Source organism: Rutidosis leptorrhynchoides, chromosome 7 (genome assembly GCF_046630445.1).
Source record: "Rutidosis leptorrhynchoides isolate AG116_Rl617_1_P2 chromosome 7, CSIRO_AGI_Rlap_v1, whole genome shotgun sequence".
Lineage (NCBI taxonomy): Eukaryota > Viridiplantae > Streptophyta > Magnoliopsida > Asterales > Asteraceae > Rutidosis > Rutidosis leptorrhynchoides.
The window spans coordinates 348,240,381-348,263,333 of NC_092339.1; the positions used below are offsets into that span (position 1 = coordinate 348,240,381).

Here is a 22,953-nt window from a genome sequence, read left to right on the forward strand (position 1 = left end):
GTTGCTATACGCATTGATATACACGGTTTGTAATTTCTATTGTTGTTGTTGTGCTTATATTTCGGAGCTCCATGCTTTTGTTTTCTCTTCCCGACCTGAATTAAAGCGATCGAGACGCCTTGGCTTGTAGGTATGAAGTTCGAAAGAACATAACTAAGGTTATAAGCAGGAAGGAAAAAGTACTAGCACAATTTGACTGGTTAAATTACCGGAATCACGGAAAAGATAGAACTATTAAGAATTTATGTTCTTGATATGTTTAGAGGTTAAATCGAATGAAAGAGTTATGTAACATGGTACATGATGATGGTATGATCTACTGTGAACCATCATCACGTTTCATTAGAAACTCATCATGACTTACTGTAATATAATCACGTTGGCCAGGCATCATTATATTATACTAACTCATGCTTCAATTCCCAACACTTCTCCAGAATTCATTCGTAATTTATACTTAGATTTTACAGAAGTTTCCAATATAAGGTAATACAGTCAGCACGAAGAGGTATATAATTTCGGACGAGAGTATTTATGAAAATATCTTCAGAAATTTCGAAGATATTTATGATGATATTTTGGAATTTCTAAGTTCGAAAGTTGATGAAGAAAAATTTTCCGTAAGATTTTAACATGGGTACTGAGCAAGATATTCTCTAATAATTTCATCGGATCCAGAATTATCCGAGTTCTTTGAATATAGGGTTTGGTCCTTGTATCTGTTCTTGGTCTCCTTCATGGTTAGCTCAATCCGTTTTTCAGTACCAAATTTTCTATCGAGCGTTCCCAACACTCCATTCTTTATTATCAAACTCTTGGCCATTTAGACCATCTACAATTTTGCTGTTTCCTCTGCATTTAATGCAGTCATATCTGAATAATTGGTTATCAATCCGAGGTATTTTCAAGAGAATTGTGTTTTTAGATGATTAAACGCTGATTGTAATCGTCAAGATACAAAAGATGTTTAAGATGAAATCAAGTGGCAAACTTGAAGAAATGTTTAGTTTCATATGTTATAATCAATATTTTAATTCATTTTAATTGTCCAATGTTTTCTTCATTATGCCACTTGTTAAAACTTGACTTAGATTCTGATCGGTAAAAGTTCTTATATGAAATTGAATTGGAATGAGAATGGTTATTCATGGATGAATGGATATGTATATCTGTGGATTTAAGCAGTATTGTTAATGACTGCTGAATCTGATTTGAAGAATGTATAGTGTAACTTATTAATGTGAAATTTAAATATTCCTCGGGTATTACCTACCCGTTAAAATATTTTCACCATTAACAGTTTGTACGAAAGAACTTTTAATTACAATCTTTATGAAAATATATATACATATATATTTTCTTCAGATGAAATCATGGATTTAATGAGTTAATATGATATTAATCTCATCTGATTTTCGGTTGGAACTAGAATAATTAAGCTCTAAAACATTAGAGGTTACATAATTGCCATGTAGAACGAAGATAAATGATGTAGAATGATCTGTAGGACGATGATTATGCTCGAGGTACATAATGAGATGTTGAGGTGTGTGATGTTGAAACTTGGGTTGTTGGTGGTACTGGTATTGATGTTGGTGGTACTGTTGGTGCCGGTGATGTTGCTGAAGCTGGTACATTTTGCACCATATTTTTCGAAGGCTACAACTCGAACGCGAAGCTCGTTGACTTCTTCCATTACTCCAGGATGATTATCGGTTCGGACGAGTGAATGAATAAGGTTTAGAATTTCAGTTAACATATAATCGTGACGAGCTACCCTGGAAATGAGGCTGAAAATGGTGTTTCGAACAGGTTCGCCGGTATGTGCTTCAGGTTCTTCACCAAGAGGTGAATTCAGTTGGTGGAAAGGATCACCTTCTTCTATTCTTCATTGATTAAGTCGATTACGAACCCATCCCCAATTCATCCAGAATAGATGATGACTGATTGGTTGATTCATTTCGGTGACGCTGCTTCGGAGCTTAGGTGAACAACCATGTCGGAATAGCTGTCGAATTCCGAAGAACTTGAACTAGTGGCGAGTTCCATTTAGTACGATTTAGTAAAGGGTTTATCGATATGAAATGATTTCCGGCTATCGGGTGGTATCCTAATTATATAGAATATCTATATATATAGAACAAAAGATTTCGTAGATTACAGAGGAATTTACGGAATATGTCAGGCAAAGTTTACAGTAACAGATACGCTAAGATATGAATTATTAGATACGATAAGATATGAATTTTGTCTATACACTATTTATGCAGTCAATGCAGTAAAATGTGTCTAGACTAAGAATGATAAGCAGGTAATTCCCTAAGGATGATAAGCAGGTAATTTTCGACACGAAATGATAAGCAAAACTTTTGACATACAGAAACGGTCGAAGTCCAGACTCACTAATGCATCTAAACAACTATCAATTAGACACACTAATGCAAGACCTGGTTCGCTAAGACCACCGCTCTGATACCACCTGTAATGACTCGTCCTAATCCACCTGGACGAAGTCTTCAGCAGATGGTCCCATTGCGAGGTACTGACCTCTATATGCCATGAACGACTCCATGTAATATCTTTAAAATGAGCAAATGCACAGCGAAAGATTTCTTTCATACCTGAGAATAAACATGCTTTACAGTGTCAACCAAAAGGTTGGTGAGTTCATAGGTTTATCATAAATAATAAAATTCATCATTTTGATAGACCACATGATTTAAATGCTACATGGTATAAATGAGCCCGAATCCTATACCCACCTGTAATGTACATGCCATATCTTTTAAATACAGTATACCTTTCTCGTGTACGAAATCATCTTTCATAAATCTTAGTAACCGTACACATATCTCGTGCACAAAAATAACATACACATAACCTGTGTATAAAATCATTCTCTCGATACATAACATTCACTTTTCATTGCTTTCGTAGCTTGGCTTGGTAACCGACCTTAACATATAATGCGCATAAATAATATCCCTAAAAACAGAACATCTCGTCTGTATAATATATAAACCTCGAAGTACTAAACACCACGCCCACTAGCTCTTCCGTCTAGTGAACATTCTGGGTAGGGGTGTTAAACCCGGTAGCTACCTTTAGGATTCACGTCAATTAGGCGTGCACTAATTCTCAAAATTAGTGATGTTTCCTAATTCTTAGGTTACCAAGCAATAATAATCAGGGAAAAAATATTCATATCAATTGTGGCAATTATCACGTCCACATAATTCAATGGTGGCAATTATCACGTCCACATAATTCATTCGAGGAATGTTTTTCTTGTGTCTATCTCGTCAAACATTTATAAAAGCATTTCATGTATTCGCAGTGCAAAATGTATTTCAAAAGCATTTAATAAAGCAGTTGTAAAAGTAGCGCATGTATTCTCAGTCCCAAAAATGTAAAGAGTAAAAGGGAATCAAATGAACTCACGATACGATATTTTGTAGTAAAAATATGCATACGACGATACTGAACAATGCAGGGTTGGCCTCGAATTCACGAACCTATATCATTTGTATATATATTAATACATATAATCATAATCGAACAGTTTATATATTATTATTAATGATATAATTTTTATATCAATAACTTATTTACTTCATTATATTTTCATTTTATATATTTTAAATAAAAGTATAAATTTTGTTATGTTATATGAAATAAATATATTTATATCATTCGTTTGTTAGAACAGTAATTTAGTAATACGAAATAATATTTAAAATGATAAAATATTTAATATACCAATATTAATAATAATGATAATAGTATTAATAATTCTATTAATGATAACGTTAATGATAGTTTTTAATAATAATTTCATAATAATGATAATAATAGTAGTTTTTAATAAATTGATTAATTTAATAATACTGGTAATAATTAATACTTAATACTTAATAACCATCTTATTACTAATGATAAACTTAATAATAATACTCTTGTTAATAATAACAATAATAAGTTTAAAATGATACTAATACTAAAAACAACGTTACTAATAATTAATGGTGTTACTTAATAACAAAATGATAATAATATTAGTCATAGTACTTATGTTTACATAATAATAAGGATAATAATCATAATAGTTATAATACTAACAATATTCTTAATTATAACTATAATCATAATAATAATGTTAACTAATACTTTTAGATGACAAAATCTATGATAATAATTACATTAATAATGTTAATAATAATAATAATAATAATAATATTAATATTAATAATAATAATAATAATAATAATAATAATAATAATAATAATAATAATAATAATAATAATAATAATAATAATAATAATAATGATATTCATCATACTTAATAATAATCATACTAATAATAATAATACCACTACTTAATAATAATAATAATAACTATGATACATGTATTAATAACAATTAATAATAATAACAATAACAATAATAATAATAATAATAATAATAATAATAATAATAATAATAATAATAATAATAATAATAATAATAAAAGAAATAAGGAACTTAAATAACTACCTCAAAAAGAATTATGTCCCGAACCAGACTCGAACCCCAGACCTCTCGAATACCCAAACACACCCAACAACACACCTCTGCTTCAGTTTTTCTGTTAGAATCCCTATCCTAAATTCATATAACCCGTATACTAATGTCATCATCTTCTTCCAATAACTTAGTCGACCAGGAACCGAATTAACCACAACAACTAATTACTTGATCGGTTTTAGGACTTAAAATAGATACATTAATGAGTATGATTGATTAAATAGATTGAAGAAAAGAGGAAAAAAATAATAGATAAAGGAAACAGGAACTGCTCGCGAAGAACCAAAACAAACTCAAAATTGATTTATGAAATCTGGACATGATTAGATGATGTTTATAAAATAAAATGTGTTCTAAATCAACCATACAAACTTTTGAAATCGCCAATTTAGCTGCAATTGCTACATCTAACTCGAATTTAATCAAGATTAATCGTTTGACTTTTTTACTTCATAACTTCGACTCGTAAAATTTGAACTCAATAGATGAAACTGATACCTGAGTTTTTCCAGAAAGATTAAATGACAGATTTCTAACAAAACCAGGTTTATAGATTTTGCTAACTCGTTTAAAATTAAATTATGATTAAAAGTGTTCAAGCAGGTGACCGACGGTTTATATATATATGGTTTTTTCTGTTTTAATTCAAAACAATTGATTTAATCTATATATAAATGGACGAATTTCCTGTGTTAAATTGCGATTGTGAAAGACTTGCAACTGATTCGTACCAATCATCTGACATGAGTTTTGTTTTGCTTCCGTGTTGGGATCGATAATTTAATCAGAAGGACAGAAAAAAGAATAAAAAAATAAAAGGTTGCTATCGAGCTGTATTTGATACTTGCTAAATGAGATGAATGCGTGTCTAAATGGAAACAGAACAAAATTTGTTAAAGTGTGATGGTGAAGTGCAACAGAATACATGATATATATTTTACATATCTATATTTATATATAATAACTAATCTTATTAATTAATACATAATACAATAATAATATTCTTAATTTTATAAATAACAATAATGTTAATGTTAATAATAATATTAATATTAATTTAATTTAATATAAATAATAATAATAATAATAATAATGATTTTAATAATAATGATATTATTTATCATGGTACTTATGTTAATAATAAAGATAATAAAAAAATGCTAGAATATCTTATAATAATATTAATGACTATTAATAATATTATTTGATAACAATACTAATATCAACAATTTATATTTTTCAATTTCTATATATGACATATAATATTAATAATACAATTATTAACATTAATATTACTATTAATAACAATAATGAGTGTAATAATAATGATAATATAGTTATATCATTATATCTAATCTTGAAATTTTTATTTAGTTTATTGATATTACATATGCCATTTAATAGTTATACATTGTATTATAATATACTTAAAATCTTAATTTTTGTATAGCATCATATATATATATATATATATATATATATATATATATATATATATATATATATATATATATATATATATATATATATATATATTTATTTATTTATTTATTTATTTATTTATTTTTATAGCAACTTAATTATTTGTGATACTATTATACATAATTAACTCTAATGATTAAATTATATTTTATAATTTCAATTTGTTACATCTACTTATATATATATATATATATATATATATATATATATATATATATATATATATATATATATATATATAGGGGCAGGATCAATGGGGAAGTAACCAATCGGGGGGTAGCGGGGGGAAGCAAATTTTTTTTTTTCATTTTTTTTTGAAATTTTTTTTTCGACATCAAGATCAAACGAAAATATGAACATTTAGAAGAGACACTTCGTGATGAATGTTATTATTTAGGCGAAAAAACGATCGACAAGAATAACATTCAAGATAATATTGTTCGTGAAGAATATGAACGTTTTTTTTCATGTTTTGTGAAGTAAAATTTAGCCCGATTTAGAGTTTAGGGTTTAGGGTTTAGGGTTTGGTGTTTTGGGTTTATTCCATAAACCCAAAACACCAAACCCTAAACCTTAAACTCTAAACCGTTCGTGTTAAAAAACTCAATCTAAATCCTAAATCTAAACCCTAATCCATAAATTTCTAAACCCTAATATCTAAACCCTAATATCTAAACCCCAATAGCTAAAACCTCAAAATACGCTCGAAAAACACGATAATTGTTATATATTACTTCTTCGAGCGTTTTCCCGCCAAAATAAAAATATTTATCACAAAGTGTCTATACTAAATGTTCATATTTTCATCTCATCTATAATGTTCGTGAACAAAGTTTTTTCAAAAAACGAAAAAAAAAAATTGCTTCCCCCCGCTTCCCCCCGATTGGTTACTTCCCTCTTGATCCTACCCCTATATATATATATATATATATATATATATATATATATATATATATATATATATATATATATATATATATATATATATATATATATATATATATACATATTTATTTACAATTATTTACACACAGTTATTCGTTGATCGTCAGAACAGTCAATGGTTAAATGAATATATGAAACAGTTCAAATTTTTTTTTTGAGACTCAACCTAACAGGCTTTGCTTGTTGTGTCTAAATCATACAAAGATTAAGTTTAAATTTGATCAGAAATTTTAGGGTCGTCACACCCGGAAAACTCCCGGAACCCAAGTAGAAGCTTAACATGTATCCGTGTCAGATTTTTGGCATTTATTACCAAAAATAACTTTGCATTCCCTTTTCAAAGTAGATAGTTTTGTCACAGCTCTAGCAAATCAACTTCAATGGTTCATTCGAATAAGCCTTATTATAACGATTACCCCTTCATCATTGTTACCGGGGAACCATTTATATCCCACCACATTCGCAGTAAACTTACCAACAACTTCATTAATCTTTAACTTTCAGAAAAATCATTATTCATTGAAACCCTATCATATACTCATCCGCACCTTGTAACGAGAATTGTCATACTAATTATCAAGAATCAGCAATCAGTATTTTAAAATCTCGCAGCATGTCTACATCAACAGTTATATATATATATATATATATATATATATATATATATATATATATATATATATATATATATATATATATATATATATATATATACATATATACATACATATAACGTCCATCTCCTAGACTTACATACTTCGAATGTGAAGTTTCTGAAAAACACCCTAAACTGCGAACTAGTTCTCCTAATTTTGGAAAAATGCTGATGAAGCAGCAAAAACTGTAAACGACCTTAACAGTCGAGAGTTTGATGATAAAGAATAAGGTGTTGGAAAAGCTCAGAAAAAGAGAAGGTTTGGAACTGGAAAACGGATTGAGCAAACTATGAAGGAGGCTATGGATAAATCACAAAGACTAAACCTGCCTTCAAAGAATCCAAATGATCCAGTGTCTGCTGAAGTCATTAACAAATACCGTGCTCCTGACTCTAAATCCTTGCGAACAGTATTCTTCATCATCCTCTGATCTTAGATATTATAAGATATCATAATATCTTTCATTATAAACATCATGGGTATTTCTGGAGATATTTTCATAACTATTCTTATCTGAAATCAATTATCTCTTCGCGCTATCTGTATTACAATAGAAAGGAAACCATTTTAAGTTTCTAAATTCTGAAAAATTCAAACTTAAAATATGAATGTTATTGAAGTAGTGTTAGGAACTGAAGCATGAATTAGTATAATATAATGACATTTGATCAACGTGATTATATTATAGTAAGTCATGCTGAGTTTCTAATGGAACGTGATGATTCACAGAACATATTGTCATCATGTGCCATGTTACACGACTCTTGTATTCTATTTAACCTCTAAAATATCAAGAAAATATTTCTTGATGATTCGGTCTTTTCCGGGATATTCTGGTAATTTGAAAAATCAAGATCGTGTCATTACAATTTTCTTCTTATAACATTAATTCCGAATTTCATACCTACGAATTCTGGACCATTACTCGCTTGACTTAAATTCGGGAAGAGAAAACAAAAGAAATGAAGCTCCGAAATAGAAATTGGAGTATAAATCGCAGCAAATAGGAGAAAACATTAACCGTAAATGTCAATAATTATGGAAAGACAGATGCAAGGAAGGATCAGGAAAATCACTACCCCAAGAGCAAAGTAGAAATAAACAAATTCCTCTGGTGGGAGTTGGAATAAAAGGATGATTGTTGTGGTAGTCGGAATAAGATCAAGGATCAGAACGGGATGAAGCATTTCCACAATCTTTTGGAAATATGAACTGAGAAAGAAAGAAAATAAGGTGTGAGTTGTGGAAAATAAGGAAATGAAGGGAGTAGTTTTATAGTGAAATATCCGACAGAGCAATCGAAATAGATTATCGCATTTAACCAAGGTGGATTCTAATTTCCTTAATTACCGAAGAACGAAATCTTATTACGAAAATTTTCTCTAAATCCCTTGAATTCCGGAAATTAACCGGAACTACGTCACCAGTTAAGACGAACTTACATTTATTCATTTCACTCTTTTGTGATAGCTTCACTCGTACTCTTCACAAAATCAAACTGTTTTATCTATATTACTCGATGATGATAAAACTCTAATTTTTAGCTTGTATGCGTCATGAAAACATACTTATTGTCAGCCATGACGATCCCAATCAAATTTCGGGACGAAATTTCTTTAACGGGTAGGTACTGTGACAACCCGGAAATTTCTGACCAAATTTAAACTTGATCTTTATATGTTTCCGACACGATAAGCAAAGTCTGTAATGTTGAAATCTCAAAAACTTTGAACTGTGTTCATGTAATCAATTACCCTTTGACTGTGCTCGATGATTCACGAACATTTATGTGTATATAGTTATGTATATATAATATAGTTATATTAATTGAAAACGTTAACAAAGTATTAAATGTATAATACTTTACATAAACGTATTTTTTCAATATATGTTTAATATATTTACCGACGGATTTAAAAGATAATATTAAATGATTGAATTATTAGATACATTGTGATATGATTACGGGTCTATGTTATGAGGTCCACTGTGATTTAAGAAATCTATTCTTTTTGACAACATTCAGAAAATGGTAAAGTGATTTATAAGTAAGAACAAATGTGTCAATTAACGGGAACTAGACAAGGGTTAGTGGAAATTCTTGTTTAATTTCCAATTCATGTTTTATAATATTTTCCTCGTGACCTTGATAAGATAACTATGTTAACTTTCATTTTATTTAATGTGAAAGTAAGAACGTGGAGTGTAAATAACTTAGATGTTGGATATCGACAAGTTAAGTAACTCGACATTTTTCATTAAGATGATTTCATACGTTTATTTAACCTTTGGACTTTATCTCATGCTTCACCAACAGACTGTAATTTAAAAACTTGAAACCTATTATGAATATATAATTCTACTTTTCTAAAACGTTTTATGATATAACGATTTCTATTATTTTAACCTTTTAACAAAATGTTTCTTAAATATATTTAGTTTTGGAAAACAAAATTATCATATTTATTTGATTTAGTTTCAAACGTACAAAAACATTTTCAGTTTAAAAAGAAATTTATTATTAAAACGTATATAACTTTTATAAATATCTAGAACCACTTTTGACAACTCATTTCTTAACCAGTATGATAAAGATAACGATATTTATATTTTATTTTATTAAATATATATAACGATTTAAATTAATATTATATATATTTATACGCGTATTATACGTACATAGTTTTATACTTTTACTATACTTTAACTTTACATTTACTTTACTTTTACTTTACTTTAACTTTAATAATTCACTTTAATAATTTATACTTTAATAATTCACTTTAATAATTCATTCTTTAATAATTCACTTTAATAATTCATACTTTAATAATTCATACTTTAATAATTCACTTTAATAATTCAAAAATCTATTATAAATAGAATTCAATAGGTTTTATTATTTCATAGAAACTTAAAAATATATTTCTCTAAACTCTCTCAATAGATTTACATATATATATTTACTCAGTATTATTTCAAGATATTATTAGTATACATAAAATACTACGACGGAGTTATGTTCAGGCGATTTCAAAATAAGTTTTAAAACGGGATAGAGCTAAGAAAATTATGAGTTATAGCTATGGAGATTATGGGTATTGTTCGAGGGTATTGCTCGTGAGGTCAACCTAACGTTTATCATTTTCGTTGTGTCTACGTACTTTCCTGCAATATTGAATCACAATATTGATATATGAGCATTCATATCTTATCTTTTATATATTAATAGCGTATCCCTGACTAGTGCTCGAGTATAAATGATTATGCATGCTTGTATGCTTAGTTTCGTCGTTAAATAGTTTATGATAAATCATGAATTTAATACATGTGCTACTAAGATAAGGTATATTATATGCATGTCGTTGTAAAACTGTCAAAAAATTAATAACTTTTCATTTAGAAAGCTTATGGTTTCGATGAACGGATTAAAAGATATGGTCAACTGAATTATTATTAATTTTAGTATTATTATTAAAAATTATCATTTTGAATAAAATTATTATTTTTATATAATATATTATTATTATTATAGTTAATATTAAAAAGTATCGTTATTATTAAAATTATCATGATTAAAATTATCACTTTATTATAATTAATATCATCATTAGTAAATAAATATTGTTATTATTATTATTATTAGTAGAATAATAATAATTATTATTATTATTACAAAATAATACAACTTTTATTATCAATATTATTTTATCAAATAAATATGTGATAAAAAGATATTTTTACCACACATAATATAATTACATTAATAATACATATCGCTATATTTTTATGATATTAAATGAACTTTATAAATTTTATTACTTGAGATATATAAAAGTATATTTTTATCATATATAAATTTTAATATAAACTTTAGTTATTAATAAATGACTTGTATTTTTATTCTAATAAATCTGATAAATATATTTAAATATACATAACGACCATATTTAAGTTATATAATAAACATATATAGATTTTGGAAGTCATTTTTGGATTAGATGACTTTTATGACTCTTGCATGATAATCTCGAGCATTAGGATTGTGATACACTACGGTTTGACCTAAATTGTTAGACATTTATTTGACCAACATATACTAATATAGGTTCGTGAATCCGAGGCCAATCTAGCACTTGTTCAATGTCGTCATATGTATTTTTGCTACGAAATACAGTTTCGTGAGTTTCATTTGCTCCCTCTTTAAATGCTTTTGCAATATATATTTTTGGGACAGAGAATACATGCGCTTTTATAAATGTTTGACGAAATAGACACAAGTAATCGAAACTACATTATATGGTTGGATTATCGAAATCGAATATCGCCCTTCAAGTCTGGTAACCTAAGAATTAGGGAAATGACCCCTAATTGACGCAAATCCTAAAGATAGATCTGTTGGGCCTAACAACCCCCATTCATGTCTATAGATGGCTTTAGTACTTCGAGATTATTATTATACAGACGTCGATGTCTGTGGGGATATTCTATGCATTATGGTTAATGTCAGTTACCAGGTGTTCAATTCATATGAATGATTTTTATGCAGATGGCTATATGCATGCATGATGTTTATGAGTAATGAAAATAAGAAATCTTGTGGTCTATTAAAATTATGAAAATGAATATTGATGATAAACTAATGAACTCATCAACCTTTTGGTTGACACTTTAAATCATGTTTATTCTCAGGATTGAAAGAAATCTTTCACTGTGCATTTGCTCATTTTAAAGATATTACTTGGAGTCATTCATGGCATTTTTCAAAAGACGTTGCATTCAAGTTGTCGAGTTCGATAAAGGTTATTATTAAGTAAATGATACATTAGGTCATTTATAGTTTAGTTATATTATGAAATGGTATGCATGCCTGTCAACTTTCACTGTATTGAAAGTTTGTCTTTTAAAAACGAATGCAATGTTATCATATAGAGGTCAAATACCTCGCAATGAAATCAATTATTATGTAACGTTTATAATCGATATGAACGGGGCATTTCGTTCGAGGTGAAGATTAGTTATCGCATAAATGGCGTTATTTGGACAACGGATGTAAGGCTTTTCAATGATACTATGAAGAAGAAAAACGTAATCCAAGACGCAGTGGACGAAACGATCGATACTTTTACCATGGTGTGGTAAAATCGTATTGTATGATTGAGGCAAAATTGTGGTCTTTTAAATAAGTTTGAGAATTTTTGAAATACAACACGAAGTGGCTTGCGCCTACTCCTGTTAGTGGAACTGTTATTGGTAGAGGTTTACACGATAAGCATGATGAAGGCGCATTCCATATGATTGATATCACATACAATCGAGTTGACGCATTTTTTGGTGATGATGTGATTCCAAGGCCCATGTGAAGGAATCGAGCAAGGAAAGCGGCTAGGAGTTCCGCCTCTTCTGATTAGGCTACAAGCTTTCGTGGAACAAACTCTTCATGGTTTGAGGAGTTAGTTGAAGAAGTTAGCACGTTTAAGATCGAATTTGTACAAAAAAGCGTTAACACATTGACACAATCAATCGGGCGGAACCTATGAAAGTCGTGACCGAAGCTACAAGATTTATTACATCAATTGAAAGTTTAAACATCACAAACCCGAAGAAAAAGAGAACGTATTTAGAAGTTGAAGTTATAATATTTCATATATTTTCACTAAGGGTTTAAGTGGTTTACAACATAAGTTAGTTATGTGAAAAACTTTATTAAATTTGTTTCATGTTTAGATTAAGGGGGAATATTGAAATTATGATGATTTATATTCAATCTAAACATGATCTGCTTTGTGTGTTGGTCCTTATTTCTGGGTTAAGCATGCGCATGAGCTTGAGAGTCATTTGCTCAAAGTAAAGTTGGTGGTCAAAATTGGAAAGCTGAAACTTGTGTGCTTGGCTAAAAATGAAAGTTGAGGGACCTGAATGCAGTTTAAGTTAATATATATATATATATATATATATATATATATATATATATATATATATATATATATATATATATATATATATAAAATCTATTTCTTTTCTTATTTATTATTCATTCATCTCATCTGCTTCATTGTATTCCCGATTAGGATTTTGATCATCTTCATTCTTTTAAAATCTGTAATTTTTTGAGATAAACAAGTTTATAATTCTTTGAACATATTTGTGAGTGAACTCTAATGTGTAAACCTGTATATTGCTATCACAATCGTTTTGATTGTGAGTTTATAGTTGAGTTTCTAATCTCCTATGATTGGAGAGTCTCTCTTTTGTGGTTAAAGGATTAATTTGTGTGTTTGTACATTATTACAATGTAGTTTTGAAAATTGTATAGAACACCATTAAATTTAACTGAAGGAACTCATTTATTTTTAGAATTTATAGTCTTTCCTTTAAATTTTATATGACACCATTAGAATTTACTACTCAGAACCCACATATTTTTTGAAATTGTAGTTTTTCAAAAATAAATAACTACTAAAATAACATTCAAGGCGTCGGGACCCAATGGTTTTAACTTCGCATTTATTAAGAGATGTTGAGATATTTTGAAGGATGAAATTGTGAGTTCAGTTTCACATGCCTTTGAAACGGGTAGATTGCCAAAAGGTGCTAGTGTGGCATTTATAACTTTGATCTCGAAGGTAAAACCCGTTATTTATCAAGGATTATAGACCGATATTTTTAATCAGGGTGTTCTATAAGATCATTAGTAAAATTATGACATCACATCTCGCAAAAGTGACGGATGTAATTATTGGTAACGAGTAATTTATCTTCATTGAATGTAGACAAATTCTAGATGGCCCGCTTATATTAAACGAAACGATAGAGTGGTATAAAAAATATGTGAAAAAACTTATGATTTTTTAGATCGATTCTGAGAAAGCTTACGATATGGTAAAATGGGAATTCCCCGATTACATGTTACAGGTTCTAGGCTTCGGAGATAGATGGCGTAGATGAGTTCGTATGGTACTTAAATTGGCTCGCACTTTGATTCTCGTTAATGGTAGCCCGACAGGCGAGTTCGAAATTCAAAGAGGGTTAAGCCAGGGTGACCCGATTAGCCTGTTCCTATTCTTAATTGTTATGGAGGGTTTGAACATGTGCATTAAGGAAAAGATGTGTGCCGGTATGTTTCAAAGTGCATAAGTTGGCCACTTATCGATAAAGGTATCACATCTATTGTATGCGGATGATGCAATATTAGTGTCAAAGTGGAGTAGATCATATTTGGAGTGTATTCTTAGTATCTTGAATACATTTCATAGACAATCTGGCCTGGCCTTTAATGTGACCATGTTTTCTTTATACGGGTTCGGTATTGGTGATGGAGAGTTAGATGATATGGTTTTGGTGGCAGGGTGTTCCATATGGGTAACGCCTTTCACTTATCTTGGAATTCCTATGGGAGTTTCTATGGGTCGGAATGCGAATTGGAAATCTTTTGTTTATCGGTTCAAAAGAAGATTAGCGAGGTTGGCAAGTTAATTTACTTTCTATCGGAGGCATGGATACCTTGTTGTAGTCCATAAATAAGAATAAAACTTTATCAGAGCTTGCATTCGATGTCGTTGATTCAATTTCTTCACCACCGGGTATACTCTTCCTCATGTTTCATTATTCATATTTTATGTGCTGGGACATAAATATTCGGTTAAATCAGTTCTTGGAACGTTGGACATTTAATACTTATCATTATATAAATGTTCGGAATCGATTATTATGGAGATCGAACAAATTCGGGCATCTCTCTTTTGGGGGAGCACGATTGATAAACGGAAGATGCATTGGATTAAATGGTTACAAACGCTGTCGTCCGTGGATAATGGGGGTATTGACATTTGTAGTATATGAGCCTTTAGTTACTCGTTATTGTTGAAATGGGTGTTGAGATTCAAGGTTCAACCCGAATTCTAATTGGGAGCTTATGATTCGGTCAGTGTACGAACATAATGGTGGTATCAGTGAGGTGATGAATGGGTCGTCTTCCTGGTTCATTATCGTGAAACTGTTTTTGAAATTGCTAGTGGAGAACATTATTCCTTCATATGTGTTGAGTTTGAAGGTTGGTAAGGGCACAGTATCCGTTTCTGGAAAGATAGTTGGTGTGGGGATGGTCCTCTAATGGTGACATTCAGACGCCTATTTATGTTGGAGCGTAATCATGATTGTCATATAGTGGATCGAAGGTTAAACGGGCGACGAATTTGGGAGTGGAATGATACTTGGTGTTGGTCGATAAGTGATGATGGCAACTATCGAGTATGTTCAACTAGAAGACATATCGATAATTGTATTCTTCCGATGGTGGAATTGAAGACTATATGGGTAAGACAAATCCCAAGGAAAGTTAACATATTCTTATGGCGTGTAGCTTGGAATCGTCTCCCCACGAGGTTAAACTTTTCGGTTTGGGGAATGGAGATTGAGATATAGGTTGTCCGATATGCGGTATCGCGTCGAGTCCCTTGACCATGTTTTATTTGATTGTGAAGTTGCTGTGGAAGTGTGAAGAAAGATTCGCTTATAGATTCAGGTGGATATGCCGAATTGCCATTCCTAGAGCGAGTGGCTTACATGGTTCGATGGTTGCAGGTTGTCAAAGGAGCTGAAGATCTGCATCTATGCTATTGTTGCATCTTTACTTTGGCACTTATGAAAGTTCCGTAATAGCACATTGTTCGGGAGCAAACGAATGAGGAAGGACGCCATATTTGATTCTATTAGACAGTTTTCTTTTAATTGGATAATTAGTCGATCTAAATTTAATTCTCGTTGGGATTCTTGGCTTTTAAAGCCTTTGTAAGTTGTTTTTTTTTTTTTCCCTAATGTCTCTTTAGGGGCGTGATTAATAAATTTTTTGCAGCTATAAAAAAAAAAAAAAATTTATGTTGAAATTTTTTTTACCCATTAAGTTATAATCTTGAAATTGACACTGAATAAAAAAAGTGTTTCGTTTTGGATCGTTTTCTAGATAGGCAAAAAATAGATTGGAGTGATAAATTGGGGTTTGTTGTTTTCTTCTTTTCCCTTTCCCCTTTCCCCTTTTGGTGGTTGTTGATTAAACACAATCCCACCATTACATGTTGCGTTGGCAAACAAAAACTCTCACTGTTCTTACAACTTTTAGTCAACATGCAGTTGTTGGCTTTTTAGTAATATAAAATACAAACCAAATGATATGACCTAAAGATATGAAATAAAATAACAAGATAACGGATGCAAGTCTCGTTGTCAACTCAGCAATCACTAACTGTATATGTCATATAGTGCACTTGTATCAATCAATCGTATCATATATACTAGAACTAGAATAGAAGACTAATCCCACTTTTAGTTGTTATATATATCACTAACAAAAATATGGAGGTATAATAAACTTGTTTTTGTGTAGTCACTTCAACTTAATGGGATATTATATAAATCATTAGTCATACAAATCAATTTTAAAACGAAACTAAAACAAGGACACTGATCAGTGATCACCAATACTAAAACATGTTAGCTAGTGTTGTTTGTCCCCGCAATAGTAGCCTAATTGTTAGGAGACATGCACGTAAAGTGAAAATTATTGATTCAGTCTCAGCTTCATACACTTTTAACCATGAGTTATGCTTTTTCTATATCAACGGGATCAGTAGTGGAGCCGCTAAAGGATCAATTTTAATTTGTTTTTTTAGACCATTTGCAACGGAGCGTGATCGAACCATTTTTGCCTTGATCGCGCCTCCATCGCGCCCCTGTGCGGCGTGATGGAGGTTCTTTTTGGTCGGCGCGATGACTCCATCACCGGAGAAGGTAAACGCGAATATCGAATGAGAGCGAGCCACGTGGATGTAACGGCTTTATAGCCGTATGAATATTGCAGGATTTTTTTTTTCTTTATATATATATCCCACTCTTCCCATTTTAATTATTCACACAATTTTATCAACATATCACTTTATATACTTAACAAAAAATTCAATGGCAAAAGCTTTGTTTAAACTTTTTGATTTATGGGATTCGGATGATGAAGATGATTTGACGATTTTACGAGAATTGGCCGAAGAATTAGACGCTGAAGAGGCTGCAGCAGAAGAGGCTGCAAACAATGTACGTGTTCCACGAACTCGAATTTATATTCGTAGAGATCGTGAACTTGCAGGTGATAATCTATACAAACACTATTTCTCAGATAATCCAGTTTATCCTGAAAATAGATTCAAGAGACGTTTTAGAATGAGTAGTAGATTATTTAAGCGTATCGTGAATGATATAATCAATTACGATGTCGATCCATTACCACTTCATTTTGAATATTTTAAACAAAAAAGTGATGCTCTTGGTCGACACGGTTTTACTACGATACAGAAATGTACATCCGCGATGCGTCAATTGGCTTACGATACAACAGCGGACATGTTTGACGAATACTTACAAATGGCTGAAGGTACATCAATTCTCTGTCTCAATAGCTTTTGTAAATGTGTTTTAGAACTATATGTTGATGAATATTTGAGGAAACCAACGAGTAGCGATATAGCTCGTTTGTATAGCGCGCACGAAGAAAAACATGGGTTTAAGGGAATGCTTGGAAGCATTGACTGCATGCATTGGAAGTGGAAGAATTGTCCAAATGCTTGAAAAGGGCAATATACTAGTGGCCATCAAGGTCATCCGACCATAGTTTTTGAAGCAGTTGTTTCATATGATACATGGATTTGGCATGCATTCTTCTGTGCCGTAGGTGCAAACAACGATGTTAATGTTTTGAATCAATCTTCGTTGTTTGATGACATTAAGAATGGAAATGCACCATTTGCTCCATTTACTGTTAATGGAAATGAATACACAAATGGTTATTATTTGGCGGATGGTATTTATCCAGATTGGTCAACGTTGATGAAGGCATATTCGACCCTATATATATATATATATATATATATATATATATATATATATATATATATATATATACGAGCCACGTGCAAAATTTAAAAGGTTTCAAGAAAGTGCACGTAAAGATGTCGAAAGAACATTCGGTATTCTTCAAGGTAGATTCCATATTTTACAAATGGCTGGACGACCACACACCGTCAACAAGTTGAGACGGATATTGTATTGTTGTGTGCTCTTGCACAACATGATAGTCGAGGAGAATGGCTTCAACATTTCATGGCTAGAGGAAGAATTACTTGCTAATCCTAACAATGTAAGGAATCGATCTAGAAGTCGTGAAGTAAGAGAACAAGAAATAAGAGATAGAAACATTCACGACCGACTTCGAAATGATCTCACTGAACACATCTGGGCCCTTCCACCGAACTTTAAAAGTTTAAACGCTTAATTTTCAGTATGTATTATGTTTAATAAATTGTTGTATTTTGAATTTTAATAAATTGTGCAATCTTAAATTTTAATAAATGGTGTGATTTTTATTTTCATTATATTTTGTAATTTAAATCTTGGATTCGTTCAAAGATGCCCAACAGAGATTCTCTGCATAAAGCTGTATAAAGCAATATTGAGCAGAGATGCTCTGCATAAAGCTGTATAAAGCAATATTGAGCAGAGATTCTCTGTATAAAGCTGTTTCCACTATAACCTTTATTAAAGCTGTATTCAACATGTGATTTTAATTCATGACCATTGGATTCGTTCAAACAAGTGCTTCAATCCCCTATAAATACAACCCCTCAATTGTTAACATATCACACCTCAAACACTTATCTCTCTACTAAATCTAAAATTTATAAGTTCAAAATATCTCAGATGAATGTTATGCTTCAAGTTAACTATGGTGGGGAATTCGACCAAGAACTCAAGAATTACTCCACTGTCGATTCTGAACAGAGGGAGTATTGCATGAATGTCCGAAATTATCAGTTGTCTGAACTACTTGATTTTCTCAAAGAGGACATACCTCTTGCATTCTCACAAGTGTGGTTCTTCAAGGAACCCAATGTTCCAGCCAGTCTTCTTAAAGATGAAGAAGACTGGACCATGCTTGTGGGTCGAGCAGTGACCAGCAACGAAATCATCAAGTTGTATATCGAGTTCAGGGATGAGAGTGAAAACATTGTGTCTGATGAGGAGGACTACGTGCCGTCCGGGCCACAGTACGACACGGATGGCAAATTCTATTCGTCCGATTCTCCTGATCTCAATGATTTCTAAATGTTTTGTTGTATTATCGTTGTTTAGTTTTATTATCGTTGTTATTGTGTTTAATCTTAAGTTTTAAAAAATTGTAACCGTGAATTTGTGATAATAAAAGTGCCGCTTACAAAAAAAAAATTAGTGATTTATATTTGTAATAATAATAATAATAATAAATATAACAAATTAATAATAATAATAATAATAATAATAATAATAATAATAATAATAATAATAATAATAATAATAATAATAATAATAATAAAATGAAAAATTAAATTAAAATTAACTCATCACATAACCATCACGCCCACCACTACAAACTCCATCACGCCATCACGCCATCACTTTTGCCAAATCAGCACTATATACTCCACAAAAACACTCCATCACGCCCTCATCACCCGTCACCACTGTGAATGGTATTAGGTAGTGTTGCTTCATATGAAAACATGCATGTCCAAAGGTGGCAAAGGTAGCAAATCAAAGCAAAAAAATAATATAAAGATGAGCTAACACTTTTCAAGTTTGATGCCAAACACATGTGAACTAGACCCACTTGACATGAATGGACAACATAATTTTGGATCAAAACAAACACATCATATCACTTTCTCTTAATGTCGTGATCTAACACATATATAATATCTACGCAACAAAGTGTATTTGAAATGCCATAATCCCATAATGACGTAAAAATGATTCAATTATGTCGTTGCATCTAGCAGGAATTTTTGGTTGTATTTTTCATTTTCATTTTCATAGCTTAGATATAGAGATAATCTTATATGTACCTAGAACTCTTGGTTGTAAAGCCTCTATTTTCTCTCCGAGCATGTTGCTAAAGAAGTTTAGTTTTTAGTCATTCCGTTCAATGTCCCTGCATCATCTGTATATATATGAAAAAATCTTGTATTGTAGCTCATGTAATAGTGACATGCTTCTCTTAGCAAGAGATCAGGAGTTCGACTCTTGTGTGGTGCAACATTGCACACAAGGTTGCTCCTTTACCCTTGAAACACCCAAAGGTGCCTTCTCTGCACATCGCGTTCGGGGGCAGGGAGGGGGGTTTACCCCCAGGTCTTCGGATTGGACCGAGTTTCCTCTTGAGCAACAGTTGGGGGCGAATTATGCTACTGTGGGAGATGAACGCGTGAGTGGTTAAGTTTCTTCCCGTACTGCTATTTAGAAAAAAAAAAAATGTATATGAACTAAATTAATATACTTGGTGCAATGTAACGGTACTCTACGTTTGAAAGTCAACATAATAATATAAAATTTAGTCAATACAAACACAAAAAGACACAAAAAGGTAAATGTTAGATTGAGTTAATGAGTACCAAATTCATCTGTTATATTTTATAAAAATTTCGACTTAATAAGATATAAATTAACGCGTCTTGTATATTTAGTTATTTAACTTAATTAATATTTAATAATTAATAATAATAATAGTTTAAATGTTGATTTCATTTAAATGTTTTGAAGATTAATCTGGTTTTATGGGAGGACGTTCTTTGGTAGAGGTAATTCATATTATTGGGAGTTTTATGGAGAAGTATAGGAAAAAACGAAAAAGATTAGAGATGATTTTCTTAGACTTAAAGAACATATGATTGTGTTCCACGAAAGTTGATTTGGAAGACTCTTAATGTTAGAGGTATCCCGAGCAGATATATTAGAGCTATTAGGGATATGTCGAAGGGGCTAAGTCTTACGTTCGAACGCATATGGGAAACACAAAGTTTTTTCAAATAGAAGTAGGCATACACCATGGATCGACCCTTAACCCTTTTCTTTTCGCTTTGACATTGACGAGCTGTCTCGGGGGATACATGAGATCGAACATCTCTTGGTGATTGATTTTTGTTGATGATATTGTGCTTGTATCAAAATCCAAGGAGGAGCTGAATAGAAGACTAGAGCAATGGTGGGAGACCCTAGAACGAAATGGTCTACGGACCAGTATACAAAAAAACGGAAATCATGTGTGATTTCAACAGGAACAAAGATGTACAAAATGAAAGGGTGAGAATCCGTATTGGGGACCAGATCTTGCATCCACAAAATTCGTTTACATACCTAGGCTCGGTGCTTTACAAATCAGGGAAGATAGATGAGAACGTGACTCATTGTGTTAAGACATGTTGGTTGAAGTGGCGAGCAGCGACATGGGTCTTATGCGAAAAGAAGATACCCCTTAAACTGAAAGAAAAATTCATCAAGATGGCAAATAGACTGGCCATGTTGTACGGATCTAAGTGTTTGCCAATGACAAAGACTCAGAGTGAAGGATGGTTGTGGCAAAAAATGAGGATGCTTAGGTGGATATGTGGTAAAACCATGTTAGATAAGACCTAACGACACTTTTAGGAATTACTTTGGAGTTAGAAATATCATCGACAAGTTTAGAGAATAACCGCCTCAATGGTTCGAGCATGCGGTGAGACGACCACATATAGCTCATGTTAAGAGAGTCAAGGCACTCACAGTTGACGGCTTAAGGAGAACGGGTATACCTACACGTATGTGGGAGGATAGACTAAAGCTCGACAAGGGGGAGCTTTTATTGAACGAAGACATGACTTCTGATAGAAATGTGTAGAAGGATAGAATTCGAATAGACGAGTAGGGTTTTTCTTTAACTAGAAAGATTTTGGTATATACTCGCTTTTACCTTTTAATATTTAGTTCTATTACTGATTGTCTTATTTATATTTATATGTTTGTCTCTCTATTTTTTTTGGGTAAAGGGTTTTACCCGGTAAATATTATTAAAAAATAATAATAAAGAATACAAGAAAAAGCAAACGACCTCAAGCGCACATTGAGGCCTCACAAACAACCAGAAAACCAAGCTAGGACCTAAACATAGAAAGCACTAGCAAAACCAACAACTAAACAACCTGCCTAACCATGAGACACTGCCTATAACCAGCCTGATTTCAAGCCAAAGGTAGTTCTTTCTTTATAGAAAGTTTTTGAAGCCATAAACTCAGCAGTTTCATCGTTATCAGCTTCAACATCGCTTTCTTCATCAAACGCCTCTTTGTCTAAAGCTTCGAACACGTTCTGAGTCTTCACTTAAGAACTTTTACTTGTCCCAACTTTCGGGTTCACTTTGTTACCCGGACCACCCTTGTGCAAACCATTATTAAAATCACTATTCATCTTGGGT

At 31.3% G+C, this 22,953-nt stretch overlaps 1 protein-coding gene across 1 annotated transcript; it reads left to right on the top strand.

The window, feature by feature from the left end:
- The first annotated feature begins 21,761 nt into the window (after positions 1 to 21,761).
- LOC139860402 (uncharacterized) lies at positions 21,762 to 22,136 on the top strand. The gene has a single exon (XM_071849165.1). The coding sequence runs from the start codon at positions 21,762 to 21,764 to the stop codon at positions 22,134 to 22,136; it is 375 nt and encodes a 124-aa protein (XP_071705266.1).
- Positions 22,137 to 22,953: the final 817 nt, after the last annotated feature.

Bases quoted from the DNA above. Each gene is read 5' to 3' on its own strand.
- LOC139860402 (XM_071849165.1), top strand. From the start codon at position 21,762: ATGTGTGATTTCAACAGGAACAAAGATGTACAAAATGAAAGGGTGAGA.